The sequence below is a fragment of the Entelurus aequoreus genome, linkage group LG15 (assembly GCF_033978785.1).
Source record: "Entelurus aequoreus isolate RoL-2023_Sb linkage group LG15, RoL_Eaeq_v1.1, whole genome shotgun sequence".
NCBI lineage: Eukaryota > Metazoa > Chordata > Actinopteri > Syngnathiformes > Syngnathidae > Entelurus > Entelurus aequoreus.
The window spans coordinates 7,132,338-7,159,904 of NC_084745.1; the positions used below are offsets into that span (position 1 = coordinate 7,132,338).

The 27,567-nt window shown below is 40.2% G+C and overlaps 1 protein-coding gene across 1 annotated transcript in view; it reads right to left on the reverse strand.

The window, feature by feature from the left end:
* LOC133629729 (serine/threonine-protein kinase OSR1-like) overlaps nucleotides 1-27,567 on the reverse strand; it is an 84,375-nt gene that overhangs the window by 22,848 nt on the left and 33,960 nt on the right. The window contains exons 3-4 of the mRNA XM_062020672.1: nucleotides 25,692-25,800; nucleotides 14,550-14,691 (exon numbers count right to left, since the gene is read on the reverse strand). Coding sequence (XP_061876656.1) covers nucleotides 14,550-14,691; nucleotides 25,692-25,800 — 251 coding nt within the window. The remainder of the gene's footprint in view (nucleotides 1-14,549; nucleotides 14,692-25,691; nucleotides 25,801-27,567) is intronic.

Consider the following 27,567-nt stretch of genomic DNA (forward strand, 5'->3'; position numbering starts at 1 on the left):
CAGGACAAGAACATGGTACAATGGGACAAGCAGATGGTACAGCAGATAGGAACATGGTACAGCTAACAAGAACATGGTACGGCAAGACAAGAACATGGTACAGCAGATAAGAACATGGTACGGCGATACAACAACATGGTACAGCAGGCAAGAACATGGTACGGCAAATAAGAATATGGTACAGCAGATAAGAACATGGTACAGCAGGACAAGAACATGGTACAATGGGACAAGCAGATGGTACAGCAGATAGGAACATGGTACAGCTAACAAGAACATGGTACGGCAAGACAAGAACATGGTACAGCAGGATAAGAACATGGTACAGCAGATAAGAACATGGTACAGCGGGAAAAGAACATGGAACGGCGAGACAAGTACATGGTACAGCAAATAAGAACGTGGTACGGCGATACAACAACAAGGTACAGCAGACAAGAACATGGTACAGCAGATAAGAATATGGTACAGCAGATAAGAACATGGTACAGCAGGACAAGAACATGGTACAGCAGATAAGAATATGGTACAGCAGATAAGAACATGGTACAGCAGGACAAGAACATGGTACAATGAGACAAGCAGATGGTACAGCAGATAAGAACATAGTATAGCTGACAAGAACATGGAACGGCGAGACAAGAACATGGTTACAGCAGATAAGAACATGGTACAGCAGGACAAGAACATGGTACAATGAGACAAGCAGATGGTACAGCAGATAAGAACATAGTATAGCTGACAAGAACATGGAACGGCGAGACAAGAACATGGTTACAGCAGATAAGAACATGGTACAGCAGGACAAGAACATGGTACAATGAGACAAGCAGATGGTACAGCAGATAAGAACACAGTATAGCTGACAAGAACATGGTACGGCGAGACAAGAACATGGTTACAGCAGATAAGAACATGGTACGGCGAGACAAGAACATGGTGCCCCATAAAAGAACATGGTACAGCGAGACAAGAACATGGTACAGCAGATAAGAACATGGTACAGCGGGACAATAACATGGTACAGTAGGACAAGAACACCATACAGCAGGATAAGAACATGGTACAGCAGATAAGAACATGGTACAGCGAGACAAGAACATGGTGCCGCATAAAAGAACATGGTACAGCAGATAAGAACATGGTACAGCGGGACAATAACATGGTACAGTAGGACAAGAACACCATACAGCAGGATAAGAACATGGTACAGCAGATAAGAACATGGTACAGCGAGACAAGAACATGGTGCCGCATAAAAGAACATGGTACAGCAGATAAGAACATGGTACAGCGGGACAATAACATGGTACAGCAGAAAAGAACATGGTACAGCAGGATAAGAACATGGTACGACGGGGCAATGACTGAATGAATGATGAATGTGCTGGTCCTCATGGGAAATGTGGTCTCCTTGTGACAAAACACTACCGCTTTGGTCCACCGGCGCCACCAAAATCAAGCAAAACTGAAAGTTCCTAAGTGTGGCTTGAAGAATGTTAAGGGATTGTATGTGACCATGGCACAGGATGCTTGCATGCCAGAATAAAAGCATGTAGGAATCAGAGCTTGAATTGATTGTGTTGTGTCACTTCTGATGAGTTGCTGTTGACACTGGATGGGCGCTCCTAGTGGGTCATGTGACTTTGCAGAGCGCCGGTGCCGACTGCAGGCGCACTGCAACGCTCGTGACGGTGTGCGGAGAGGAGGGAGGAGGGGATGGAGCGCTAAGGAGGAATAAATAGATGTTTTATGGGAGGGAAGAAGCATCCTGCGGCAACACGCCTGATGACCTTAGTGGGCGTGGCCATGAAGAAGTCATCAGGCGTCAAACTGCCACTTCCTGTGACATCACGTCCTGCTGGCCCACTCGTGTGGGAGAGGGTTGTGGGACCAATCCAGCGCCCCTCTTTTCTCCTCCTCCTGACATTCCTCACACGCTGGGCGTAGACCACCACAGTGCATGCCACCTGACATCTGGATCCTCTCGCTGTGAGGTCTCCGTGCCTCGCACTTTTCCTTTCCATTCAGGCTCCCACAAAAATGTCGAACACCACCGAAAACGAGTCCGACTCTCACAAAATCAATCGTTCAGACCGTGCTTCTTTTTGACAAGTGCGTGAAGACAAAAATAATCCACCGTGAGGCCAAAGAAAGTTGCGAGTGCCGGCACTTTGATAAAGAAGGTGAGAAACAATGTTGAAGTCGTAGTAAAGTATCAAGGTGGTGCCTCCTCCCTCGTCGCCATTTTCTTGGATAAAAAGTGGTTTTATGTTCATTCCTCATGTGTACTGTGAGTACTTCACATTGTTTACTACAACTGGTCCTCATGTGTACTGTGAGTACTTCACATTGTTTACTACATCTGGTCCTCATGTGTACTGTGAGTACTTCACATTGTTTACTACAACTGGTCCTTATGTGTACTGTGAGTACTTCACATTGTTTACTACATCTGGTCCTTATGTGTACTGTGAGTACTTCACATTGTTTACTACATCTGGTCCTCATGTGTACTGTGAGTACTTCACCTTGTTTACTACAACTGGTCCTCATGTGTACTGTGAGTACTTCACATTGTTTACTACATCTGGTCCTTATGTGTACTGTGAGTACTTCACATTGTTTACTACATCTGGTCCTCATGTGTACTGTGAGTACTTCACATTGTTTACTACAACTGGTCCTCATGTGTACTGTGAGTACTTCACATTGTTTACTACATCTGGTCCTCATGTGTACTGTGAGTACTTCACATTGTTTACTACAACTGGTCCTCATGTGTACTGTGAGTACTTCACATTGTTTACTACATCTGGTCCTCATGTGTACTGTGAGTACTTCACATTGTTTACTGCAACTGGTCCTCATGTGTACTGTGAGTACTTCACATTGTTTACTACAACTGGTCCTCATGTGTACTGTGAGTACTTCACATTGTTTACTACAACTGGTCCTCATGTGTACTGTGAGTACTTCACATTGTTTACTACATCTGGTCCTCATGTGTACTGGGAGTACTTCACATTGTTTACTACAACTGGAATTATTAATGATAAAATGTGTTTAGCATTTTTTTTGGGGGGTGTCGAGATAGTTCCTTCATTCATTTTGTACACCGGCAATTTCTACAGGTAATTTTTCTATGTGTAATATTACTATGTGCAATATTTATATGCGTAATAGTTCTAAGTGCAATATTTCTGTCTAAAATTCCTATGTGTAACATTTTTGAGAGTAATAATTCTATGTGTAATATTTCTACGTGTAATATTCCTATATGTAATATTTCTACGTGTAATATTCCTATATGTAATATTTCTATGTGTAATATTCCTATATGTAATATTTCTATGTGTAATATTTCTACATGTAACATTCCTATACATCAGTGGTCCCCAACCACCGGGCCGCGGCCCGGTACCGGTCCGTGGACCGATTGGTACCGGGGCCGCGGCCGCACAAGAAATTTAAAAAAAAAAAAAAAAAAAGTTTTTTTTTGTTTTTTGTCATAAAGAAATACAATCATGTGTGCTTACGGACTGTATCCCGGCAGGCTGTATTGATTTATATTGATATATAATGTATATATTGTGTTCTTTATGTTGATTTAATTAAAAAAAAAAAAAAAAAAATTTATTTTTTTTATTTTTTTCATTTCTTGTGCGGCCCGGTACCAATCGGTCCAACATTTTTTTTTTAATTAAATCAACATAAAGAACACAATATATACATTATATATCAATATACATCAATACAGCCTGCAGGGATACAGTCCGTAAGCACACATAATTGTATTTCTTTATGACAAAAAAAAAAAAAAAAAATTTTTTTTTTTTTTTTTTTTTTTTTTAAATTTCTTGTGCGGCCGCGGCCCGGTACCAATCGGTCCACGGACCGGTACCGGGCCGCGGCCGCACAAGAAATTAAAAAAAAATAAAAAAATAAAAGTTTTTTTTTTTTTTTTAAATTAAATCAACATAAAAAACACAATATATACATTATATATCAATATAAATCAATACAGCCTGCAGGGATACAGTCCGTAAGCACACATGATTGTATTTCTTTATGACAAAAAAAAAAAATGTACTACACCTCCCCCCCTTTCCCGGTCCGTGGGACAAATTTTCAAGCATTGACCGGTCTGCAAGTACAAAAAGGTTGGGGACCACTGCTATATATAATATTCCTATGTGTAATATTCCTATGTGTAATATTCCTATATATAATATTCTTATGTGTAATATTTATATGTGTAATTGATTGGTGACAAATAAAGCAAGTTTCTTACAAGTATCATCGCTGCAGGACCAGGAATAGCTAAATATGCTTCACGACACACTAGGACAGTGTTTTTCAACCACTGTGCCGCGGCACACTAGTGTGTCGTGAGATACAGTCTGGTGTGCCGTGGGAGATTATCTAATTTCACCTATTTTGGGTAAAAAATATTTTTTGCAAACCAGTAATTATAGTCTGCAAATGATGTGTTGTTGTTGAGTGTCGGTGCTGTCTAGAGCTCGGCAGAGTAAACGTGTAATACTCTTCCTTATCAGTAGGTGGCAGCAGGTAGCTAATTGCTTTGTAGATGTCGGGAACAGCGGGAGGCAGCGTGCAGGTAAAGAGGTATCTAATGCTTAAACTAAAAAATAAACAAAAGGTGAGTGCCCCTAAGAAAGGGCATTGAAGCTTAGGGAAGGCTATGCAGAACGAAACTAAAACTGAACTGGCTACAAAGTAAACAAAAACAGAATGCTGGACGACAGCAAAGACTTACTGTGGAGCAAAGACGGCGTCCACAATGTACATCCGAACATGACATGACAATCGACAATGACGACATGAAGAAGGATAAAAACAAAGTAGATGCGGGAAATATCGCTCAAAGGAAGACATGAAACTGCTACAGGAAAATACCAAAAAAAGAGAAAAAGCCACCAATATAGGAGCACAAGACAAGAAGTAAAACACTACACACAGGAAAACAGCAAAAAAAAACTCCAAATAAGTCAGGGGGTGATGTGACAGGTGGTGACAGTACACCTACTTTGAGACAAGAGCTATAATGATGCATGCTTGGCTATGGTTTGAATTCATATCCAACAATTGCGACAACGACTTTTTACTGTCAACTGAGTTTTGTTTTTTAATGATTTCTGCTGGTGGTGTGCCTCTGCATTTTTTTCAACGCAAAAAATGTGCCTTGGCTCAAAAAAGGTTGAAAAATACTGCTCTAGGAGGATACAATAGCTCACCGCTAACAGCAAGCTAGAGCTCCTCAATGTAAACAAACATACAACAACTATTATTATACTACTATTATATTTTGTATTATCACAAAATCTTTTGTAATTTTTTTTATTTGATTATAAAGTCAGGAAATATGTTCTATTTTTAACGCATCATAACTAGAGATGTCCGATAATATCGGACTGCCGATATTATCGGACGATAAATGCTTTAAAATGTAATATCGGAAATTAGCGGTATCGGTTTCAAAAAGTAAAATGTATGACTTTTTAAAACGCCGCTGTTTACACGGACGTAGGGAGAAGTACAGAGCGCCAATAAACCTTAAAGGCACTGCCTTTGCGTGCCGGCCCAGTCACATAATATCTATGGCTTTTCACACACACACAAGTGAATGCAAGGCATACTTGGTCAACAGCCATATAGGTCACACTGAGGGTGGCCGTATAAACAACTTTAACACTGTTACAAATATGCGCCACACTGTGAACCCACACCAAACAAGAATGACAAACACTTTTCGGGAGAACATCCGCACCGTAACACAACATAAACACAACAGAACAAATACCCAGAACCCCTTGCAGAACTAACTCTTTCGGGACGCTACAATATACACCCCCCACCTCTACCTCCTCATGCTCTCTCAGGGAGAGCATGTCCCAAATTCCAAGCTGCTGTTTTGAGGCATGTTGAAAAAAATAATGCACTTTGTGACTTCAATAATAAATATGGCAGTGCCATGTTGGCATTTTTTTCCATAACTTGAGTTGATTTATTTTGGAAAACCTTGTTACATTGTTTAATGCATCCAGCGGGGCATCACCACAAAATCAGGCATAATAATGTGTTAATTCCACGACTGTATATATCGGTATCGGTTGATATCGGAATGGGTAATTAAGAGTTGGACAATATCGGAATATCGGCAAAAAAGCCATTATCGGACATCTTTAATATTTTGTATTATCACAAAATCTTTTGTCATTTTTTTTATTGCTTATACAATCAGGAAATATGTTCTATTTTTAAACTATCATAACATATTCTGTTCAAATAAAGCCAATAATGACAATTTTTGTGGTGCCCTTTATTTTGAAAAATATCAAAATACAAAATTGGTATGGGGACACCACTTGAAAACTTGGGAGGTTTTCCAAGTGGAGGAACATGACATGTTCCAAGTGTGTGTGAAAGAGGAGGATCTCACCAGCTGGTGGCAAATATCTCCTCCTGGACCTCCAGGCCAGACCACAAGGCTCTAATTGCTTCGAGGGCGAGATGAGATCTTCTGACCAGGTCTCACCCCCCCACCCCCACCCCCAGACTCCCTCCTCCTGGCCTGAGGCAACAGACTCATGTGATGCAGCTTAAAAGGCTCGGCGAGGCCAGAGGTGGAACGGCTCAGATCCGTGCCAGACCGAGGGCATTTAGCATTTAGCACCATTCCAAAGTCAGGGAAGCTCTCTCCTAATGAGTGGACACATTTCAAAGACTACTATCCAACCATACAGTAGGATCTACACGACTGGTCCTCCAAGGAGCTGAAGACCTCATGATCTGTTCATCTACGCCAGAGGTGCCAAACTCATTTGAGATATTTACACAAAGTTTGCATTTTTGTCATTCATCCCTGTCACGTTATTTGATGGAAACACTGCGAGTGTTGCAGGCAGAGGATTGATTGGTTCAGTTTTGTCTTCTTTCGCGAGTGCAACAGTTAGACGCCAGGCAAGAAGGACAAAAACTGGATTTCTTGTAAAAAAAAAAAAAAAAAAATGGAAGTTTTGAAAGAGGGGGGGATAAAAAGAGGCCGATACTAGGGGTGTAACGGTACGTGTATTTGTATTAAACCGTTTCAGTACGGGGGTTTCGGTTCGGTTTGGAGGTGCACCGAACGAGTTTCCACACAAACATATTAAGTAGCCGCCTCCGCTTCCTTCTGCCTCTGTTTCTGTCAGTACTCTACACAGCATTGTCCCACCCACACAACCATCTGATTGGTTACAAACAGAGAGGTAACAGCCAATCAGCAGTGCGTATTCAGAGCGCATGTAGTCAGTGCTTAGCGTTTAGCAGGTAAGCATCAGCCAGTGGACTCTGCCCAAATGATAATAAACACCTCCCAGTCAACTACTAGCAACATCACTATGAGCCCGTTGACTTTCTAGAAATATAAAAAGGCAGCTCAGCTCGCTCGCAGTCCTGGCTTGAGGTGAAGGCTAATTCGCTTTTAGCGTAACGTTAGCTCATTTTGCGGTGTGTGTGTGTTACGGACAGCAAAGCCCTGTCTGTCTGTTATTTCACTTGACCTTTTTCTGTGTTGATTGAGCTGTGTTGAAGCAGCAAAAAAGGACATTATGTTAAATGAAGAGTAGAGATGTCCGATAATATCGGTCTGCCGATATTATCGGCCGATAAATGCGTTAAAATGTAATATCGGAAATTATCGGTATCGTTTTTTTTATTATCAGTATCGGGTTTTTTTGGGGGGTTTTTTAATTTTTATTAAATCCACATAAAAAACACAAGATACACTTACAATTAGTGCACCAACCCAAAAAACCTCCCTCCCCCATTTACACTCATTCACACTCATTCACACAAAAGGGTTGTTTCTTTCTGTTATTAATATTCTGGTTCCTACATTATATATCAATATATATCAATACAGTCTGCAAGGGATACAGTCCGTAAGCACACATGATTGTGCGTGCTGCTGGTCCACTAATAGTACTAACCTTTAACAGTTAATTTTACAAATTTTCATTCATTACAAGTTTTTATGTAACTGTTTTTATATTGTTTTACTTTCTTTTTTATTCAAGAAAATGTTTCTAATGTATTTATCTTATTTTATTTGATTCATTTTTTTAAAAAGTACCTTATCTTCACCATACCTGGTTGTCCAAATTAGGCATAATAATGTGTTAATTCCACGACTGTATATATCGGTTGATATCGGTATCGGTTGATATCGGTATCGGTAATTAAAGAGTTGGACAATATCGGCATATCGGATATCGGCAAAAAGCCATTATCGGACATCCCTAATGAAGAGTTTCTGTCTCTGATAGTTGATATAATAATGTAAGTGCATCATTAAGCCTACATGAACTCCATGGTGTTCAGGGATGAATAGTCTCTCCTATTGCTATTGTACCATTTTTTCAGCTCTAGTTACATTAATCATTAGTAATGCAGCAGCCTAGTTTTGAATGGCAGGGTCCCTGCTATCACATGTTGATAAAAATATAACATTTACATAATAAAAATCAACTACAGGCTTCCCAAATGCTGTAATAAATTAAAGGCCTACTGAAAGCCACTACTACCGACCACGCAGTCTGATAGTTTATATATCAATGATGAAATCTTAACATTGCAACACATGCCAACATGGCCGGGTTAACTTATAAAGTGACATTTTAAAATTCCCGCCACACTTCCGGTTGAAAAACTCCTTTGGATAGGATTTATGCGCGTGACGTCACAAAATCCACGGAAGTGGTTGGACCCCATCGGACCCGATACAAAAACCTCTTGTTTTCTTCGACAAAATTCCACAGTATTCTGGACATCTTTTGCAATTTGTTTAATGAACAATGGAGTCTGCAAAGAAGAACGTTGTAGGTGGGATCGATCGGTGTATTAGCGGCTAAGTACAATACTTACAGCAACACAACAAGGACTACTTACTTAGCAGACGCCTAGCCGATGCTTGCCGCCAAACCCACGGATGAAGTCCTTCGTCGCGCCGTCGATCGCTGGAACGCAGGTGAGCACGGCTGTTGATGAGCAGATGAGGGCTGGCTGGCGTAGGCGGAGCGCTAATGTTTTTATCATAGTTCTGTGAGGTCCGGTTGCTAAGTTGCTGAATTAGCCTTAGCGTCGTTAGCAACAGCATTGTTAAGCCTTACCAGGCTGAGAATTTTTAACCGTGTAGTTACATGTACATGGTTTAATAGTATTGTTGATCTTCTGTCTATCCTTCCAGTCAGGGATTTATTTATTTTGTTTCTATCTGCATCCGAGACAGATGCTATCACGTTAGTTCATGCTACAGAGGTTCGTCGATGATGGGTGTCCTTCGTCGCGCCATCGATCGCTGGAACGCAGGTGAGCACGGCTGTTGATGTAACCGTGTAGTTACATGTACATGGTTTAATAGTATTGTTGATCTTCTGTCTATCCTTCCAGTCAGGGGTTTATTTCCTTTGTTTCTATCTGCATTCGAGAACGATGCTATCACGTTAGCTCAGTAGCTAAGTGTGTCACCGATGTATTGTTGTGGAGATAAAAGTCACTTTAAATGTCCATTTCGCGTGCTCGACTCTCATTTTCAAGAGGATATAGTATCCGAGGTGGTTTAAAATACAAATCCGTGATCCACAATAGAAAAAGGAGAGAGTGTGGAATCCAATGAGCCAGCTTGTACCTAAGTTACGGTCAGAGCGAAAAAAGATACGTCCATCACTGCCTCTCTAGTCCTTCACTGTAACGTTCCTCATCTACGAATCTTTCATCCTCGCTTAAATTAATGCGGTAATCGTCGCTTTGTCGCTCCGAATCTCTCTCGCTCCATTGTAAACAAAGGAAAATCGTGAGGAATACTAGCTCCTGTGACGTCACGCTACTTCCGGTACAGGCAAGGCTTTTTTTAATCAGCGAGCAAAAGTTGCGAACTTTATCGTCGATTTTCTCTACTAAATCCTTTCAGCAAAAATATGGCAATATCGCGAAATGATCAAGTATGACACATAGAATGGATCTGCTATTCCCGTTTAAATTTAAAAAATTCATTTCAGTAGGCCTTTAAGCATGATGAGTTGACTTGAAACTGTTTAATGTTGCACTTTTTATACGTAGAAGAAAGGTTTTGTCATTTTATTTAATCTGAGCAACAACTTGAGGCAGTTTAATGTTGATTAACGTGGGCAGAATTATTATAGTGTTCCCAATGTTAAAAGGATAAAACCATTGTTTACAAATTTGGTAAATAAATAACCAAAAAATGTATATTTTGTTGTTTTCTTACTGTACCGAAAATGAACCGAACCGTGACCTCGAAACCGAGGTACGTATTTTTGAGTACCGTTACACCCCTAGCCGATACTGATCTAAAGTACGTCAAAATGCCATCTTTGAGCCCTCTCTCTCTCTCTCTCTTTATCAGGCTGGTGTTTCTATTGCTTGTACTCTTGTTTTGTCCAATTAATTATGCAAGGTCAGTTCTAGTCACCTCCTCACAGCCTTAGAACTCAAAGGACCTGGGTGGACTCGCCCTAATAGCACCCATGCATATTCCCACTGCACCTTCCTGACCTCTTCATGCTGGTTCTCACTCGCAGAGGAACCCACGCTTGTGTCGCAACTTTCATGACCTTCCCATGTGACGCCCAGAGAGAGTATTTCTGCACACTCATCACAATTCCACCGTGATCGGCCATTAAGTCCTCAGTCAGACCATTTATGGCTTCATCTCCACGACATCTCCGACCTTTCGGGGTGGAAAGTGGCGGCGAGGAAAGGCCACGTCCTTGATACGGTCACGGGTCCGAGGCCGTGGAGGAATATGCATCCCTTGCAGGATTCTGCCTTTGACTAACATCATGTCACGCTCACGGCCTCGGTAGATCGCGACAAAACCAACTCCCACCATATTTTCACAACTTGTACAGCTCAAGTCCACCAATTTACTGAAGTCCGCGAGATATGAGTTACTTTTCATGGTCTGTGGCTTTCAAACAGGGTGCAAGTGCAGCAAGAGTTCACTCTGTGCACGACTCTCTGCGACCTGTTTATTCAATAGCAGAATTACAAGAACGGAGTGAACCCTCTTGTCAGTCATGCACAATCTATGTCTCTGCGGGCGGAGGCGGGACTGCTAGCTAAAACACACACAATGCACGTGAGAAGCAGAGCAATGAAAAAAATGTGTGGGATTTTTTTTTACTGTCATTGCTCAAAAATAATAATGAAGTGAATTATGTTTATATAGCGCTTTTTCTCTAGTGAATCAAAGCGCTTTACATAGTGAAACCTAATATCTAAGTTACATTTAAACCAGTGTGGGTGGCACTGTGTGCAGGTGGGTAAACTGTCTTGTGTGACTAGGATGGCGGAAGCGGGGATCAAACCTGGAACCCTCAAGTTGCTGGCACGGCCACTCTACCAACCGAGCTATACCGAAATATGAATTAAAAGTCAATGTTATGAATTATTGACCTGTTAAAGGTGCTAATTATGTCACATAAAATATTCCACATTGAATTTTTTTTTTTTTTTTTGGGGTGGGGTGGGGGTATGTTGCATAATGTGTGTTTTTGCCATAAAAAAACAGGGTTTGATTTAATTTAAAATTATTTTAAAAAAAATGTTTTTAAAGTTTATATTGACAGATTGATCTAAAGTTGATCTAGAGATTTGGGTGTTGAAAGTAAAACATAAAAAATAATATATGACTTATTTTTAATACTTTTATGATTCGGGAGCCTTCTAGATCCCGGAGAGTTTTAATCTGATTTTTATTTTTTTTTAAACTGTCATTGCTCAAAAAATAATAATGAATCAATATCAATGTTATGAATTATTGACCTATTTAAGGCTCCAATTCACATCAAATATTACACTTTGAATTTTTTGAGGTGGAAAATGTTGCATACTTTGTGTTTTGCCGTAAAAAAAACAGGGTTTTCTTTAACTAAAAGGGCATAAAAATAATTATTTAAAAAATAAAAAAAACTTTATATTGACGGATTGATCTAGAGTTGATCTAGAGATTTAAGTGTTGAAAGTAAAATATAAAAAAATATTATATGACTTATTTTTAACACTTTTATGATTCGGGAGCCTTCCTGATCCCTGAGAGTTTTAATCAGATTTTTTTTTTTCTTTTTAAACTGTCATTGCTCAAAAAATAATAATGAATCAATATCAATGTTATGAATTATTGACCTATTTAAGGCTCCAATTCACATCAAATATTACACTTTGAATTTTTTGAGGTGGAAAATGTTGCATACTTTGTGTTTTGCCGTAAAAAAAACTGGGTTTTCTTTAACTAAAAGGGCATAAAAATAATTATTTAAAAAAAAAAAAACTTTATATTGACGGATTGATCTAGAGTTGATCTAGAGATTTAAGTGTTGAAAGTAAAATATAAAAAAATAATATATGACTTATTTTTAACACTTTTATGATTCGGGAGCCTTCTAGATCCCTGAGAGTTTTAATCTTTTTTTTTTTTTTTTTAAACTGTCATTGCTCAAAAAATAATAATGAATCAATATCAATGTTATGAATTATTGACCTATTTAAGGCTCCAATTCACATCTAATATTACACTTTTAATTTTTTGAGGTAGAAAATGTTGCATACTTTGTGTTTTGTCATAAAAAACAGGGTTTTCTTTAACTAAAAGGGCATAAAATATATATATTTTTAAAAAATAAAACTTTATATTGACAGATTGATCTAAAGTTGATCTAGAGCAGGGGTCACCAACGCGGTGCCCGCGGGCACCAGGTAGCCCGTAAGGACCAGATGAGTAGCCCGCTGGTCTGTTCTAAAAATAGCTCAAATAGCAGCACTTACCAGTGAGCTGCCTCTATTTTTTAAATGTTATTTATTTACTAGCAAGCTGGTCTCGCTTTGCCCGACATTTTTAATTCTAAGAGAGACAAAACTCAAATAGAATTTGAAAATCCAAGAAAATATTTCAAAGACTTGGTCTTTACTTGTTTAAATAAATACTTTTTTTTTTTACTTTGCTTCTTATAACTTTCAGAAAGACAATTTTAGAGAAAAAATACAACCTTAAAAATGATTTTAGGATTTTTAAACACATATACCTTTTTACCTTTTAAATTCCTTCCTCTTCTTTCCTGACAATTTAAATCAATGTTCAAGTAAATTTATTTTTTTTATTGTAAAGAATAATAAATACATTTTAATTTATTCTTCATTTTAGCTTCTGTTTTTTCGACGAAGAATATTTGTGAAATATTTCTTCAAAGTTATTATGATTAAAATTCAAAAAAATTATTCTGGAAAATCTAGAAAATCTGTAGAATCAAATTTAAATCTTATTTCAAAGTCTTTTGAATTTCTTTTAAAATTTTTGTTCGGGAAAATCTAGAAGAAATAATGATTTGTCTTTGTTAGAAATATAGCTTGGTCCAATTTGTTATATATTCTAACAAAGTGTAGATTGGATTTTAACCTATTTAAAACATGTCATCAAAATTCTAAAATGAATCTTAATTGGGAAAAATTAATAATGATGTTCCATAAATTCTTTTTTAAATTTTTTCAAAAAGATTCGAGTTAGCTAGTTTTTCTCCTTTTTTTCGGTTGAATTTTGAATTTTAAAGAGTCAAAATTGAAGATAAACTGTTTTTAAAATTTAATTGTAATTTTTTTCGTGTTTTCTCCTCTTTTAAACCGTTCAATTAAGTGTAAATATCATTAATTATTAATAATAACAGAGTTAAAGGTAAATTGAGCAAATTGGCTATTTCTGGCAATTTATTTAAGTGTGTATCAAACTGGTAGCCCTTCGCATTAATCAGAACCCAAGAAGTAGCTCTTGGTTTCAAAAAGGTTGGTGACCCCTGGTGTAGCGATTTAAGTGTTGAAAGTAAAAAATACTAAAAAATGTATGACTTATTTTAACACTTATGATTCGGGAGCCTTTTAGATCCCTAAGAGTTTTAATCTGATTTTTTTTTTTTTTACTGTCATTGCTCAAAAAATAATAATGAATCAAAATCAATTTGATGAATTATTGACCTATTTAAGGCTCCAATTCACATCAAATATTACACTTTGAATTTTTTCAGGTGGAAAATGTTGCATACTTTGTGTTTTGCTATTAAAAAAACAGGGTTTTCTTTCATTAAAAGGGCATCAAAATAATTATTTCTAAAAAAAAATAAAACTTTATATTGACAGATTGATCTAAAGTTGAGCTAGTGATTTAAGTGTTGAAAGTAAAAATTACAAAAAAATTGATGACTTATTTTTAACACTTTTATGATTTTGGAGACTTTTGGATCCCTAAGAATTTTAGTCAGATTTTTTCTTAAACCGTCATTGCTCAAAAAATAATAATGAATCAATATCAATATTATGAATTAATGACCTCCAATTACTTCACATCAAATACACTTTGAAATATTTTTTGGGGGGGAAATGTTGCATATTTTGTGTTTTGCCATAAAGAACAGGTTTTTTTTTAACTAAAAGGGAAGAATGAAGAGAGCCAAAGTAAAAGTGACGAGGAGAGCCGCTACCTGTGTATCTGTCCGTTCTTGTGCAGGTACTCCAGGCCATCCAGCACATCCTTCAAGACGGTGGCTATGCTGGCCTGGTCCAGGACGCCCGTCTTGTGCTCGCCTCGTGAGATGATATGCTTGATCACGTCCAGCACCGAGCCTGAGAGGGGATCATAAATAAAACCAATCAATCAAATGCATATCGGTTTCCTGGCATTGCAGTGCGTGGTTAACTTCTCCTGCCTGCTAATCACCAAAGCCAGGTGTAATTACGAGCCATCAAGTCGAATATAAATCACATTCGGTGTGCAAAAACACAATTACTGATACATTAGTCAGATCATTCTGTGGTGAGCCGCTGATGAAGTGTGTGGTCAAAGAAAGCCAGGGAGTCAGAGGATGTTTATTGCTACTTAAAGACTGCATCGCTCTTTTACCAGCACAGCATCTCTTCTTCAAAACAACAATTCTTTCTGGGTGACATTTTCACCCAACATTCTCCATTGGACACATTTGTTTGGCCACCAATAGGGCTTGAGAGTGTGACCGACGCAATGCATTGTGGGTCCTGCTGGCCTCTGACTAGATTCTCCACACGTCAGAATGCAAGACTTTGTTCTTTCCTTTGACAAGTTCAAGACATGGCGCAAACGTGAGGCATCACTGACTGCTTCAGGAGAAGAAGAAAAACATTTGGTGAGATTTTTCCTCATTTTCAGCGTGAAAGTAAAGCCAACGAAGTCGGGTTAGTAATAATAATAATAATAATGGATTTTATTTGCAAAAAAAAAAGCACTTTACATTGAGCAAACAACCTCAAAGTGCAACAGTGCATAAAAATAAAAATTAGGGATGTCCGATAATGGCTTTTTGCCGATATCCGATATGCCGATATTGTCCAACTCTTTAATTACCGATACCGATATCAACCGATACCGATATCAACCGATATATACAGTCGTGGAATTAACACATTATTACCGTATGCCTAATTTGGACAACCAGGTATGGTGAAGATAAGGTACTTTTAAAAAAATGAATCCAATAAAATAAGATAAATAAATTAAAAACATTTTCTTGAATAAAAAAGAAAGTAAAACAATATAAAAACAGTTACATAGAAACTAGTAATTAATGAAAATTGGTAAAATTAACTGTTAAAGGTTAGTATTATTAGTGGACCAGCAGCACGCACAATCATGTGTGCTTACGGACTGTATCCCTTGCAGACTGTATTGATATATATTGATATATAATGTAGGAACCAGAATATTAATAACAGAAAGAAACAACCCTTTTGTGTGAATGAGTGTAAATGGGGGAGGGAGGTTTTTTGGGTTGGTGCACTAATTGTAAGTGTATCTTGTGTTTTTTATGTGGATTTAATTAAAAAAACAAACAAAAAAAAACCAAAAAAAACCCGATACTGATAATAAAAAAAACGATACAGATAATTTCCGATATTACATTTTAACGCATTTATCATCTCTAATAAAAATAAAAATAAAAAGATTATACAAATAAAAATAAAAACTAGAACAGCCTAATAGCTAGAAATAGTATGCATGTATCTAAAAAAAAAAAAAAGAGGCTTTTTTAAAAAGAAGGGTTTAAAGCATCCACAGTCTGTGGTGCCCTCAGGTGGTCAGGGAGAGCGTTCCACAGACTGGGAGCGACGGAGCAGAAAGCCCGGTCTCCCATTGTTCATAGCTTTGTCCTCGGAGGTTGGAGGAGGTTAGCCTGTCCGGAGCAGAGGTGTCGTGTGGAGGATTTGGTGGTAAGTAGTTCTTTAAAGGTAGAGGGGGGCATTTCCATGGAGACACTGGTAGGTTAGTAGGGAGACTTTGTATTCAACCCTGAGTGGAACAGGAAGCCAGTGAAGGGATTTGAGAATTGGTGTGATATGGTCGTATTTCCGCACTCTCATCGGTATCCTAGCAGCACTATTCTGTATGTATTGCAGCTTCTGGATGTTCTTGTTGCAGTGAGCTAATAAGGACGATAAATGGCCTGGATAGCAACCGTGAGACGATCAAAGATGACTTTTAACGCCATCACCTGGTACATGTTGGTGTGTTTTCAATCAAAGCGGGTTTTAGTTGGTTTCCCGCGTAGTATAGCTCGGTTCTCTCATGAAGTCTGTCACGACTCATGATTACCGTAAATTCCAAACTATAAGCAGCTGCTTTTTTCCTACGCTTTGGACCCTGCGGCTTATTAAACGGTGCGGCTACTTTAAAGATTTTTCTTTGCTGACGGCCATGATGCAAATAGTTAAAAAAATAAATCAAGCAACTACACTAAATAGGTGTGTTATTGTCTGTGCTATGGCGCCATCTTTTGCGCGAGTCCGCTCACTGCGGGTGCTGCATTGCCCTTGTGCTTAAACTGAGCTTTCAACCGGACCTACGAGTGACGTCTTCTAGCCGTCCATGGCGTTTTTACTTGTAGGGGGTGTTCATTCATCACTCTAAGCAACGTTTGTAAGTTTTACAATATAACTAAAACAATTCTTACCTATAAAGCGACCCATGTGTGATGTCTGTAGGAGTGTTTTTGTGCATATTTGTACGTGCTATCATAATGTAATGACGCTATCGTCGTTAGTATAAGCTAGTATGCTAACAGGCTTACGAGTATCTGTGTTAGCAATATTAATTAACAATGGCATTATTTTCGTACTGTTTCAGTTTCACAAATTCCTCAGTAAATTCACCAAAACGTCACTGTGGAGTTATTGAGTCCGTTTGGCTGAATGGAGAGCTAGCTTGCGCAGCTAGTGGGTCCATGACCATGACTTCTGTTTTGTTTGATCAGCCGTTTTACAGACACCATTTGGAAACAATGAAGGCATGTAAATAAACATTTACACAATATTTCTGTGTAAATAACTCCTTTCACAACGTTTATATCTATGGAAAAACCGAGTGGGTGCGACTTTTATACCGGTGTGCTCTATAGTCCAGAAAATATGGCAGTAGTGCTGTTGAAAAAGAGAACGTGATGCGTCTATGAAATGAATACATCGCCGTGAAATGATAAAAATGAGTCAATATTACATGTTATTATGAATGTTACTACATTACATATTTATTTACGGCATGTATATAAAATGTTAATGGAGGTGTTTGGGTGTTTTAGAGCACTTTATTGTCATGATTTTGTTATTTTCTGCTGGTTTTGGACTCCCTTAGTTCCTGTTGTTGTGCACCCTTGAGTTAGTTTAGTTACCATGGCTACTTATTATTTTCACCTGCCTCTAAATGGTGTTCGGGACGCTCACCTGTTTCCCGGGCACTAATCAGAGGCATTATTTAAGCCTGCCTTTGCCAGTCAGTCGGCCTGGCTTCTTTGTTTGCTTCACGCTTCTGTTACGTGGGTATTCCAGTCTCTAGTCCTTGCTAAGTGCTAAGCTTGCATCCAGTGCGATCGGCACTTTTTTCCTTCGTCTGGTTTTTCAGTTTTTTTGGCGCTTCGTTGATTTTCAAGATTAAATTATGTTCCTACCTGCAAGTCATGTCCGGAGTCGTCCGTTTGCATCCCGGGAGAATGGTAGCGTAAACCCATCCGTAACAGAAGCGTGAAGCAAACAAAGAAGCCAGGTCGACTGACTGGCAAAGGCAGGCTTAAATAATGCCTCTGATTAGTGCTCAAAATCGTGTCAAACCTCAGGTTTCTGACCAAGGAAGAAGCGAGCGGCCATGGAGACCAGAAGATCAGGTGCAGAGTGGGCTGAAAGCCAAGTTGTCATGCAGCAGGTGGGGTTGGGGTCTGCCGCAAAGGCAAGGTGGGGTTAGAGCAGAGCGCTGCTGGCTCGGACTAAAAAAAGGATATATAGATTACAGCGGTTATGGCGTTGCATAAGCAAACTTAAGCGTAGAGTCATCAGCAAAGCTCCCTCGGTCAGCAGTTAGGAGGAGCATCGAGGGGCAAATCCACTGACTTGTGCTAAAACTCACAAAGTCGATGGCAATCTTCCTCCAGTGTGATTCTACTCGATCAGGCATCCACTTTCCGCTCTGCCAAGACTGCTTATTCATCTCCCAGGAATACAAAGCTGTGGTTTTGACTGCCTGTCCCTCTGATCCGTGGTCCTTCTTGTGGTCACATGACACTTTCACATCAGGAACGCAGCGACCTCATGACTCACATCTTCAATCAACTGAAATGTTGGAACTTCCACACACAATAAATGCTTCTGGGCAGGGAAGAACGTGAAATATGAGGACGTTCCAGTGTGATTTACTTACTCATGTATAACATGACCTGTTAAATGAACTGCAGAAGTCACACTCATGACTTTGATACACAATACATAATGCAGTATATATATATATATATATATATATATATATATATATATATATATATATATATATATATATATATATATATATATATATATATATATATATATATATATATATATATATATATATATATATATATATATATATATATATATATATATATATATATATATAAATATATATATATATATATATATATATATATATATATATATATATATATATATATATATATATATATATATATATATATATATATATATATATATATACATACACATACACACACACACATATATACATACTACAGTATATATACATATATATATATATATGTACATATATTATATATACTGTAATATGTATATTTATGTGTGTGTGTGTGTGTATGTGTATATATATATATATATATACGCAGTATATATATATATGTGTGTGTATATATATATATATATATATATATATATATATATATATATATATATATATATATATATATATATATATATATATATATATATATATATATATATATATATATATATATATATATATATTACGGCTGCAACTAACGATTAATTTGATAATCGATTAATCCGTCGATTATTACTTCGATTAATCGATTAATAATCAGATAAAAGAGATAAACTACATTTCTATCCTATCCAGTATTTTATTGGGAAAAAAACAGCATACTGGCACCATACTTATTTTGATTATTGTTTCTCTGCTGTTTGTAAATGTTGCAGTTTATAAATAAAGGTTTATTTAAAAATATATATATATATATATATTTTTTTAATTTAAAAAAAGCCTCTGCGCATGCGCATACCATAGATCCAACGAATCGATGACTAAATTAATCGGCAACTATTTTTATAATCGATTTAATCGATTAGTTGTTGCAGCCCTAATAGATAGATAGATATACATACATATATCCATTCATCCATCCATTTTTTACCGCTTGTCCCTTTCTGGGTCGCGGGGGGTCGCTTACATGTATATACATATATATATATACACACGTATATACATATATATATACACACACGTATATACATATATATATATACACACGTACAATGTATACATATATATCTATACACACGTACAATATATACATATATATATATACACACACACATGTATACACATATATATATATATATATATACACACACATATATACATATATAAACATATATATACATATATATAAACATATATATACATATATATAAACATATATACATATATATATATATATATATATATATATATACACACATATAGATATACAGTATATACATACATCAATATATATATTTATATATATATATACATGTACTCGAACGAGTATGACGATCCTCCTGGTAGGGGTGTATCCCTTTATGGAGGATGCCTGTGCGTGACTTTGTTTTACGTGGGGAGACTGGTGCACAGACAGTCACCACACGATCCTTGACAGGGATCCAGAGGCATGGAGTTCAAGACGACTGGGGGCCCTTTTCTGCTGCAGCCTTCTTCCGCCTGCTCCGCCGTTGAGGTCTTCACCGTATCCCTAACTAGGGGGCAGTCAGGTACTAGGCCTTTGCCAAGGGCCACCTGGGGTAACAGTAGTAAAGGAGTTAACCTCCTAGTGCCCCAAGACCCCATAGAGGAGCCTCCACTGCCGGATGCCCTTTAACGTCATGCCCAGGACACATACTGTACATACATACATACATACATATACAGTACACACACACACACCTCGTTTAAGATCCCTCCAATTTGTGAACTTTTTTGATTTACGAACTTTATGATCAAGCCAAATATACCTCCGTGTGCATGCTCACAAAATTGCTTCATTCATTCATTTTGTGTCGCGCCTGCAAGCAAAAAGCAGGGCGCAGCATCTTTGGAGGCCTCCACAAATCACTTGCTGCACGGTACACCACTCGTCACTTCTGGCTGCTTTTTCTGGGGGGGTTTTTTTCACCTTTTGACAAATCTGTCCTTGCTGTCAACTCTACGAGAGTCCCAAAAAGACAACAGCGTTTTTACAAAAAGACTATTTGCAAAGAGTGTTTTAATGGCGTTCACAAGTTTGGAAGAATCGAAGAACCACAGCATGCTTTAATTGTGATGAGAACTGACTTTTCTGGAAAAAATATGCCAAAGAAGACTTATTTCACAGGGGAGAGAACCTTTCTCGCCAGCTCCTATTTTGCCAACGTTAAAGCCCCAATTAGGAACTTTCAGTTTTGCTTGATTTTGGCGGCGCCAGTGGACCAAAGCGGTAGTGTTTTGCCAGAAGAAGACCACATTTCCCATGTAGCGCCACACGCTGACATGATTCCCGCTTTAATATTGTCACAAATATTAGGTCTCTGATGTTAAATAGCAGACACTTTCAAGAAATGATCTTGGATTGTGCTACAAACATGACGCCACTACCAAGAATGTACCTGGGCGGAGGCAGGTCCCAAGCAAACAAAGACATAGGAAGTAGTCGTAAAACTATCACGCTGGTGGCTATTTTTTGCTACCACGCAAATTTGCGATTAGCTCACGTTAGCATTAGCATTATCAGTGCACTTGGTTCACCCTGGACAAAGGGCCCCCCATGGAATCAACCTATCCCCAGGTGCATGTCTTTGGAGGTGGGAGGGGCCTATCCCCAGGTACAAGTCTTTGTAGGTGGGAGGGGCCTATCCCCAGGTGCATGTCTTTGTAGGCGGGAGGGGCCTATACCCAGGTGCAATGCTTTGGAGGTGGGAGGGGCCTACACCCAAGTGCATGTCTTTGGAGGTGGGAGGGGCCTATCCCTAGGTGCATGTATTTTTAGGCGGGAGGGGCCTATCCCCAGGTGCATGTCTTTGGAGGTGGGAGGGGGCCTATTCCTAGGTGCATGTATTTTTAGGCGGGAGGGGCCTATCCCCAGGTGCATGTCTTTGGAGGTGGCATGGGCCTATCCCCAGGTGCATGTATTTAGAGGTGGGAGGGGGCCTATCCCTAATTGCATGTATTTTTAGGCAGGAGGGGCCTATCCCCAGGTGCATGTCTTTGGAGGCGGGAGGGGCCCATCCACAGGTGCATGTCTTTGGAGGTGGGAGGGGGCCTATCCCTAGGTGCATGTATTTTTAGGCGGGAGGGGCCTATCCCCAGGTGCATGTCTTTGGAGGCGGGAGGGGGCCTATTCCTAGGTGCATGTATTTTTAGGCGGGAGGGGCCTATCCCCAGGTGCATCTCTTTGGAGGCGGGAGGGGCCTATCCCCAGGTGCATGTCTTTTTAGGCGGGAGGGGCCTATCCCCAGGTGCATGTCTTTGGAGGCGGGAGGGGCCTATCCCCAGGTGCATGTCTTTGGAGGTGGGAGGGGCCTATCCCCAGGTGCATGTCTTTTTAGGCGGGAGAGACCTATCCCCAGGTGCATGTCTTTGAAGGCGGGAGGGGCCTATCCCCAGGTGCATGTCTTTTTAGGTGGGAGGGGCCTATCCCCAGGTGCATGTCCTTGGAGGCGGGAGAAAGCCAGACAGTCCAGTGAGTCAAGTAGTCGGTTCTCTAAAGCTGCATCCAGACAGGAGCTGGCATTGACGGAGTTAATGCTAGCTAGCTAGCCTCCCCCCGCAGACCGGCGGTTTGTAAACCCGACCGGGCCCGTCTCCATGGCAGACCTCGCCTGGGCCATCATTTAATTACTGCACACAATAAAAGTCAACATCAAGGGCCGGCGTTTAAAACGGGCCGAGTGAAACCGGAGACACCGTGCTAAGTGGTGTCGGCTGGCACTGGGAGACTTGTGTACTCGAGTAAATCCTGGAGGGTCCGCCACGCCATCTGGGTGCTGTCAGTTACACCAGCAGCATGAATGGCAGAGGCCTTGCTGTGTCTTCAGTTCAACGCCGCTCAGGGGCCACGATTCACAGTTTGAACGCGACTTTGAGCACAAAACTTCAGGTTTGCCAACAAGTGTGACCGTGGACTTGTTCACACGGTATGAACATTTCTGTCACGGTTATTGTGACCAAAATGATCACGGCTATCACTAGGATCGTGGCATTTTTAAATATGGTCAACGTTTTTTTTAAGAACGACTTTCTTTTTAGTTTTATTTCAATAAAAAACACGACACGTGCCTCAAGTGGAACATTGAACGTGCATATGGAAGCAACACAAGCATTGTGAACAAAGTAATATGGCAGAAACATAATAATAACGTATATAAATACTAATAAATGTGAGGATTGTGCAAGATGGCACCTTAAGGACACTGCACAAAAGCCAAAAGCAGTGAAGTTGTCACGTTGTGTAAATGGTAAATAAAAAGAGAATACAATGATTTGCAAATCCTTTTCAACTTATATTCAATTGAATAGACTGCAAAGACAAGATCCACAATTTGAAATGTGGACTCGTCAGACCACAGAACACTTTTCCATTTTGCATCAGTCCATCTTAGATGAGCTCGGGCCCAGCAAAGCCGGCGGCATTTCTGGGTGTTGTTGATAAATGGCTTTCAATTTGCAAAGTAGAGTTTTAACGTGCACTTACAGATGAAGCGACCAACTGTAGTTACTGACAGTGGTTTTCTGAAGTGTTCATGAGCCCATGTGGTGATATCCTTTACACACTGAGGTCACGGGCATTCAATGTTGCTTTTCTGCCTTGCCGCTTACATGCAGTGATTTCTCCAGATTCTCAGAACCTTTTGATGATATTACGGACCGTTGATGGTGAAATCCCTAAATTCCTTTGCAATAGCTCGTTGAGAAATGTTGTTCTTAAACTGTTCGACAATTTGCTCACGCATTTAATATTCAGTGTTTTATTGTCCATCGTTAATATTGTAAATCCTACTTTCTTTATTTTCATGTACATTTTGACCCTAGTGTGTGAATGTGAGTGTGAATGTTGTCTGTCTATCTGTGTTGGCCCTGCGATGAGGTGGCCACTTGTCGCTTTCCGCCCGAATGCAGCTGAGATAGGCCCCCCCCCCGCGAGCCCAAACGGGACAAGCGGTTGAAAATGGATGGATGGACTTTGAAGTGCAGTTTTAGTCCCTTAATTGGAGAAACTGTGGTTTGTTTTGTTGTCTTTTCTGTTGCCAATTGCAATTGTATAAAATGTTTTTAATGACTCTGAACATTGTATTTAATGCTTTCTAACGCCCTTGTGTGGGGTTCGGGTCTGTGGGACCCGTTTTAGATTTTTATTAAAAGAAAAATTATACAATTAATTAATTTTTCAAACTGAGACTCGCTGACTTTGGCTCATTGTCTGTGAAGAACATATATCCGAATACATATTTAATGACCACACACCATACACCCCACCTACACATTTCTATTACATATAAGATGTCCGGGGGCTAATAGAAGTGTGGAAATTGATGTTCTGTGTACCGCACGCACCCACCCCCACACACACACACACACACACACACACACACACACACACACACACACACACACACACACACACACACACACACACACACACACACACACACACACACACACACACACACACACACAGCAGGCCTAGACAGGAGGAGGACAGAGTATAGGTACACAGGACATCAGAGGGTCAAATGTGTGAGAAAATGAGAGCAGACAGTGTTGACAAACAATGTTGCAACCTTGTGTGGGACACAAAAGAAGAATCCCTGTGGGATGCAGAAACTGGCAGAGAAATTGCCATGCAACGTTCATATTGTTGTTACTCAGCCAGCGTTTGTGGGCCTGATGGACCCGTTGCATTTTGTGGCTTTTAATGCCTCACAATCAAACACTTTTATGTTAAAATACTGAACCGATGTTTACCTTATCCCAATAAACATCTGTTCAGTATTTTAACATAAAAGTGTTTGATTGTGACGCATTAAAAGCCACAAAATGTAACGGGTCCATCAGGCCCACAAACACTGGCTGAGTAACAACAATATGTACAGAACCACCCCAGCCTATGAACATTACATCATCACACCCAAGACAATGGGCACATACACACACACACACACACACACCCTCCCCTACCCCACGCCTTCACCACCGCTTGTTCCCCCCTCGGGGTGATGGACGGCGGGCAGCGCTTCATAGCAGCAGTCGACCTCCAGGACCCCAACTCCCCCCCCTCTGTTCCGAGTTGTCGTGATTAAACGTAACGTGTTTATGTGTGCATGGCATGGAGGTTTTTGTTCCCACTCCAGTCTGGGCCCCCTTAGGAGCCCAGTCTAGATTGTATTTTTGTACTCATCTTCTTCCCCAGCGTTTTACCTTTTTCTTATCTTTTACGGGGCGCCTTTGGCGACCCATCAGCGTTCCTGTTCTGTAACCCTGTACACTGTTTGTTTGTCTAGTCTTGAACGGGTTTTTGCTGAAAACATAGTTTTATTGTACTTGTGCAATTTACAATAAAGTCCTATCCTATCCTATCCTAATATGAATATTACGCAACGGTTAAGGCCTTCATTTTAATACCTTTTAATGACCTGCGGTGCCATGTTTACTTCCGAAAGAAACAAAAGAAGGCAAGTGACTTCTCTTAATTAAGAAATGGTTAAACACTTCCTGCCTGTCAATGACGTTTCTACACTCCTGAGGTGCAATGAAACCAGATAGACTTGCCTCCTCTGGCTGCCTAATTGCAGCTCTGCCACGCCGGCCTGCAGGCTGTTATTAGCGCAGCCCTGTCATTAGCATCTCGCCAAGGGGAGGGGGCACACAATGAGGATCAGCGCTGTCACATTCCCCGCAATCACGGCCGGTATCAGCGGGAACGAGCCGCACTTTCATGCCGGGAGGCCCCGCCCACTGTTCCGATCCCTCAATAAGTGTCCGGATGTGACAGTTTCCAGCCACTTACCTCCACTCAGCAGCTTCATGACCAGCCACAGCTCGTCCTTCACCACAAAGGAGGTGTAGTAGGACACGATGTTGGGATGGTGGCACTGGCTCATGGCCTGGATTTCTTTCTGTGGAGAGAGAGACGCCGTCAGACATACTCTGTGGCTGCTTTCATGCCTTACACCAGACTACAAGTCAGAGTGTCCTTTGTGATATTTCCAAACAGACTTACAATACAGGTCAAAAGTTTGGACACACCTTCTCATTCAATGCGTTTTCTTTATTTTCTATTATTGTAGATTGTCACTGAAGGCATCAAAACTATGAATGAACACATGTGGAGTTATCCATCCATCCATCCATCCATCCATTTTCTTCCGCTTATCCGAGGTCGGGTCGCGGGGGCAGCAGCCTAAGCAGAGAAGCCCCAGCCACTTCGTCCAGCTCCTCCCGGGGAATCCCGAGGTGTTCCCAGGCCAGCCGGGAGACATAGTCTTCCCAACGTGTCCTGGGTCTTAACCGTGGCCTCCTGCCAGTCGGACGTGCCCTAAACACCTCGGTGAAATAACTGAAAACATTTTATATTCTAGTTGGGTCTGTTTAGCTCAGGGGTCGGCAACCTTTACCACTCAAGGAGCCATTTTGGCAAGTTTCACAAATTAAAGAAAATAATGGGAGCCACAAAAAAAAAAATTTAATTTCAAATGAAAAACACCGCATATAAAGCTTAAATTGCTTTGTGCTATGTTAACCAGGGGTCTCAGACACACGCACCGGCACGCACTTTAATATGGAAATTTGATCTTAGTGCTGCCCGCGAGATTTGAATGAATGGCGCTTGATAGCGTCATACTTGCCCCCCCTCTCATTATTTCCGGGAGACTCCCGAATAGCAGGGCGTGATGGCACTACTTTTGGCGCCCTCTACAGCCTGCCCAAACAGTGTACCTGCTCGACCACATGCAGAATGCAGCTTCAGCTTGCTCACGTAAGTGACAGCAAGGCGTACTAGGTCAGCAGCCACACAGCTTACACTGACGGTAGCCGTACCGTATAAAACAACTTTAACACTGTTACGTTACAAATATGCGCCACACTTTGAACCCACACCAAAAAAGAATGACAAACACATTTCTGGAGAACATCTGCACTGTAACACAACATAAACACAACACAACAAATACCCAGAATCCCATGCAGCACTAACTCTTCCGCTCAACCGACGCACGGAGGGGAGGGGGGGGGGGGTTGATGTGTGGGGGGGTTTGGTGGTAGCGGGGGGTGTATAATCTAGACCGGAAGAGTTAGGGCTGCATGGGATTCTGGGTATTGGTTGTGTTGTGTTTATGTTGTGTTACGGTGGGATGTTCTCCAGAAATGTGTTTTTCATTCTTATTTGGTGTGGGTTCACAGTGTGGCGCATATTTGTAACGTAACCGTGTTAAAGTTGTTTTATACGGCTACCGTCAGTGTAAGCTGTGTGGCTGATGAGTAAGTATGCTTTGCTGTCTCCTACGTGCGCAAGTAAAAGCTACATATAAGATGTGGCCGGGCTGGCACGCTGTTTGTAAATGCTATAGAGGACAGTTACTGCAGTGCAATTAGGGCACGCCCTTAATTTAGTAATTAGAGTGAAAATAGGATTATATTTGCCCTGGGAGTTATCTAGGAGGGGCACTGAGATCCATAAGTCTCCTGGGAAAATCGGGGGGGTCGGCAAGTATGCAGCTGAGCCGCATCAGAGTGGTCAAAGAGCCGCATGCGGCTCCGGAGCCGCGGGTTGCCGACCCCTGGTTTAGCTGATTGGAGAGCTAGCTTGCGCAGCTAGAGGGTCCATGACGGTGACTTCTGTTTTGTTTGATCAGCCGTTTTACTGCCGTGTTACAGACACCGTT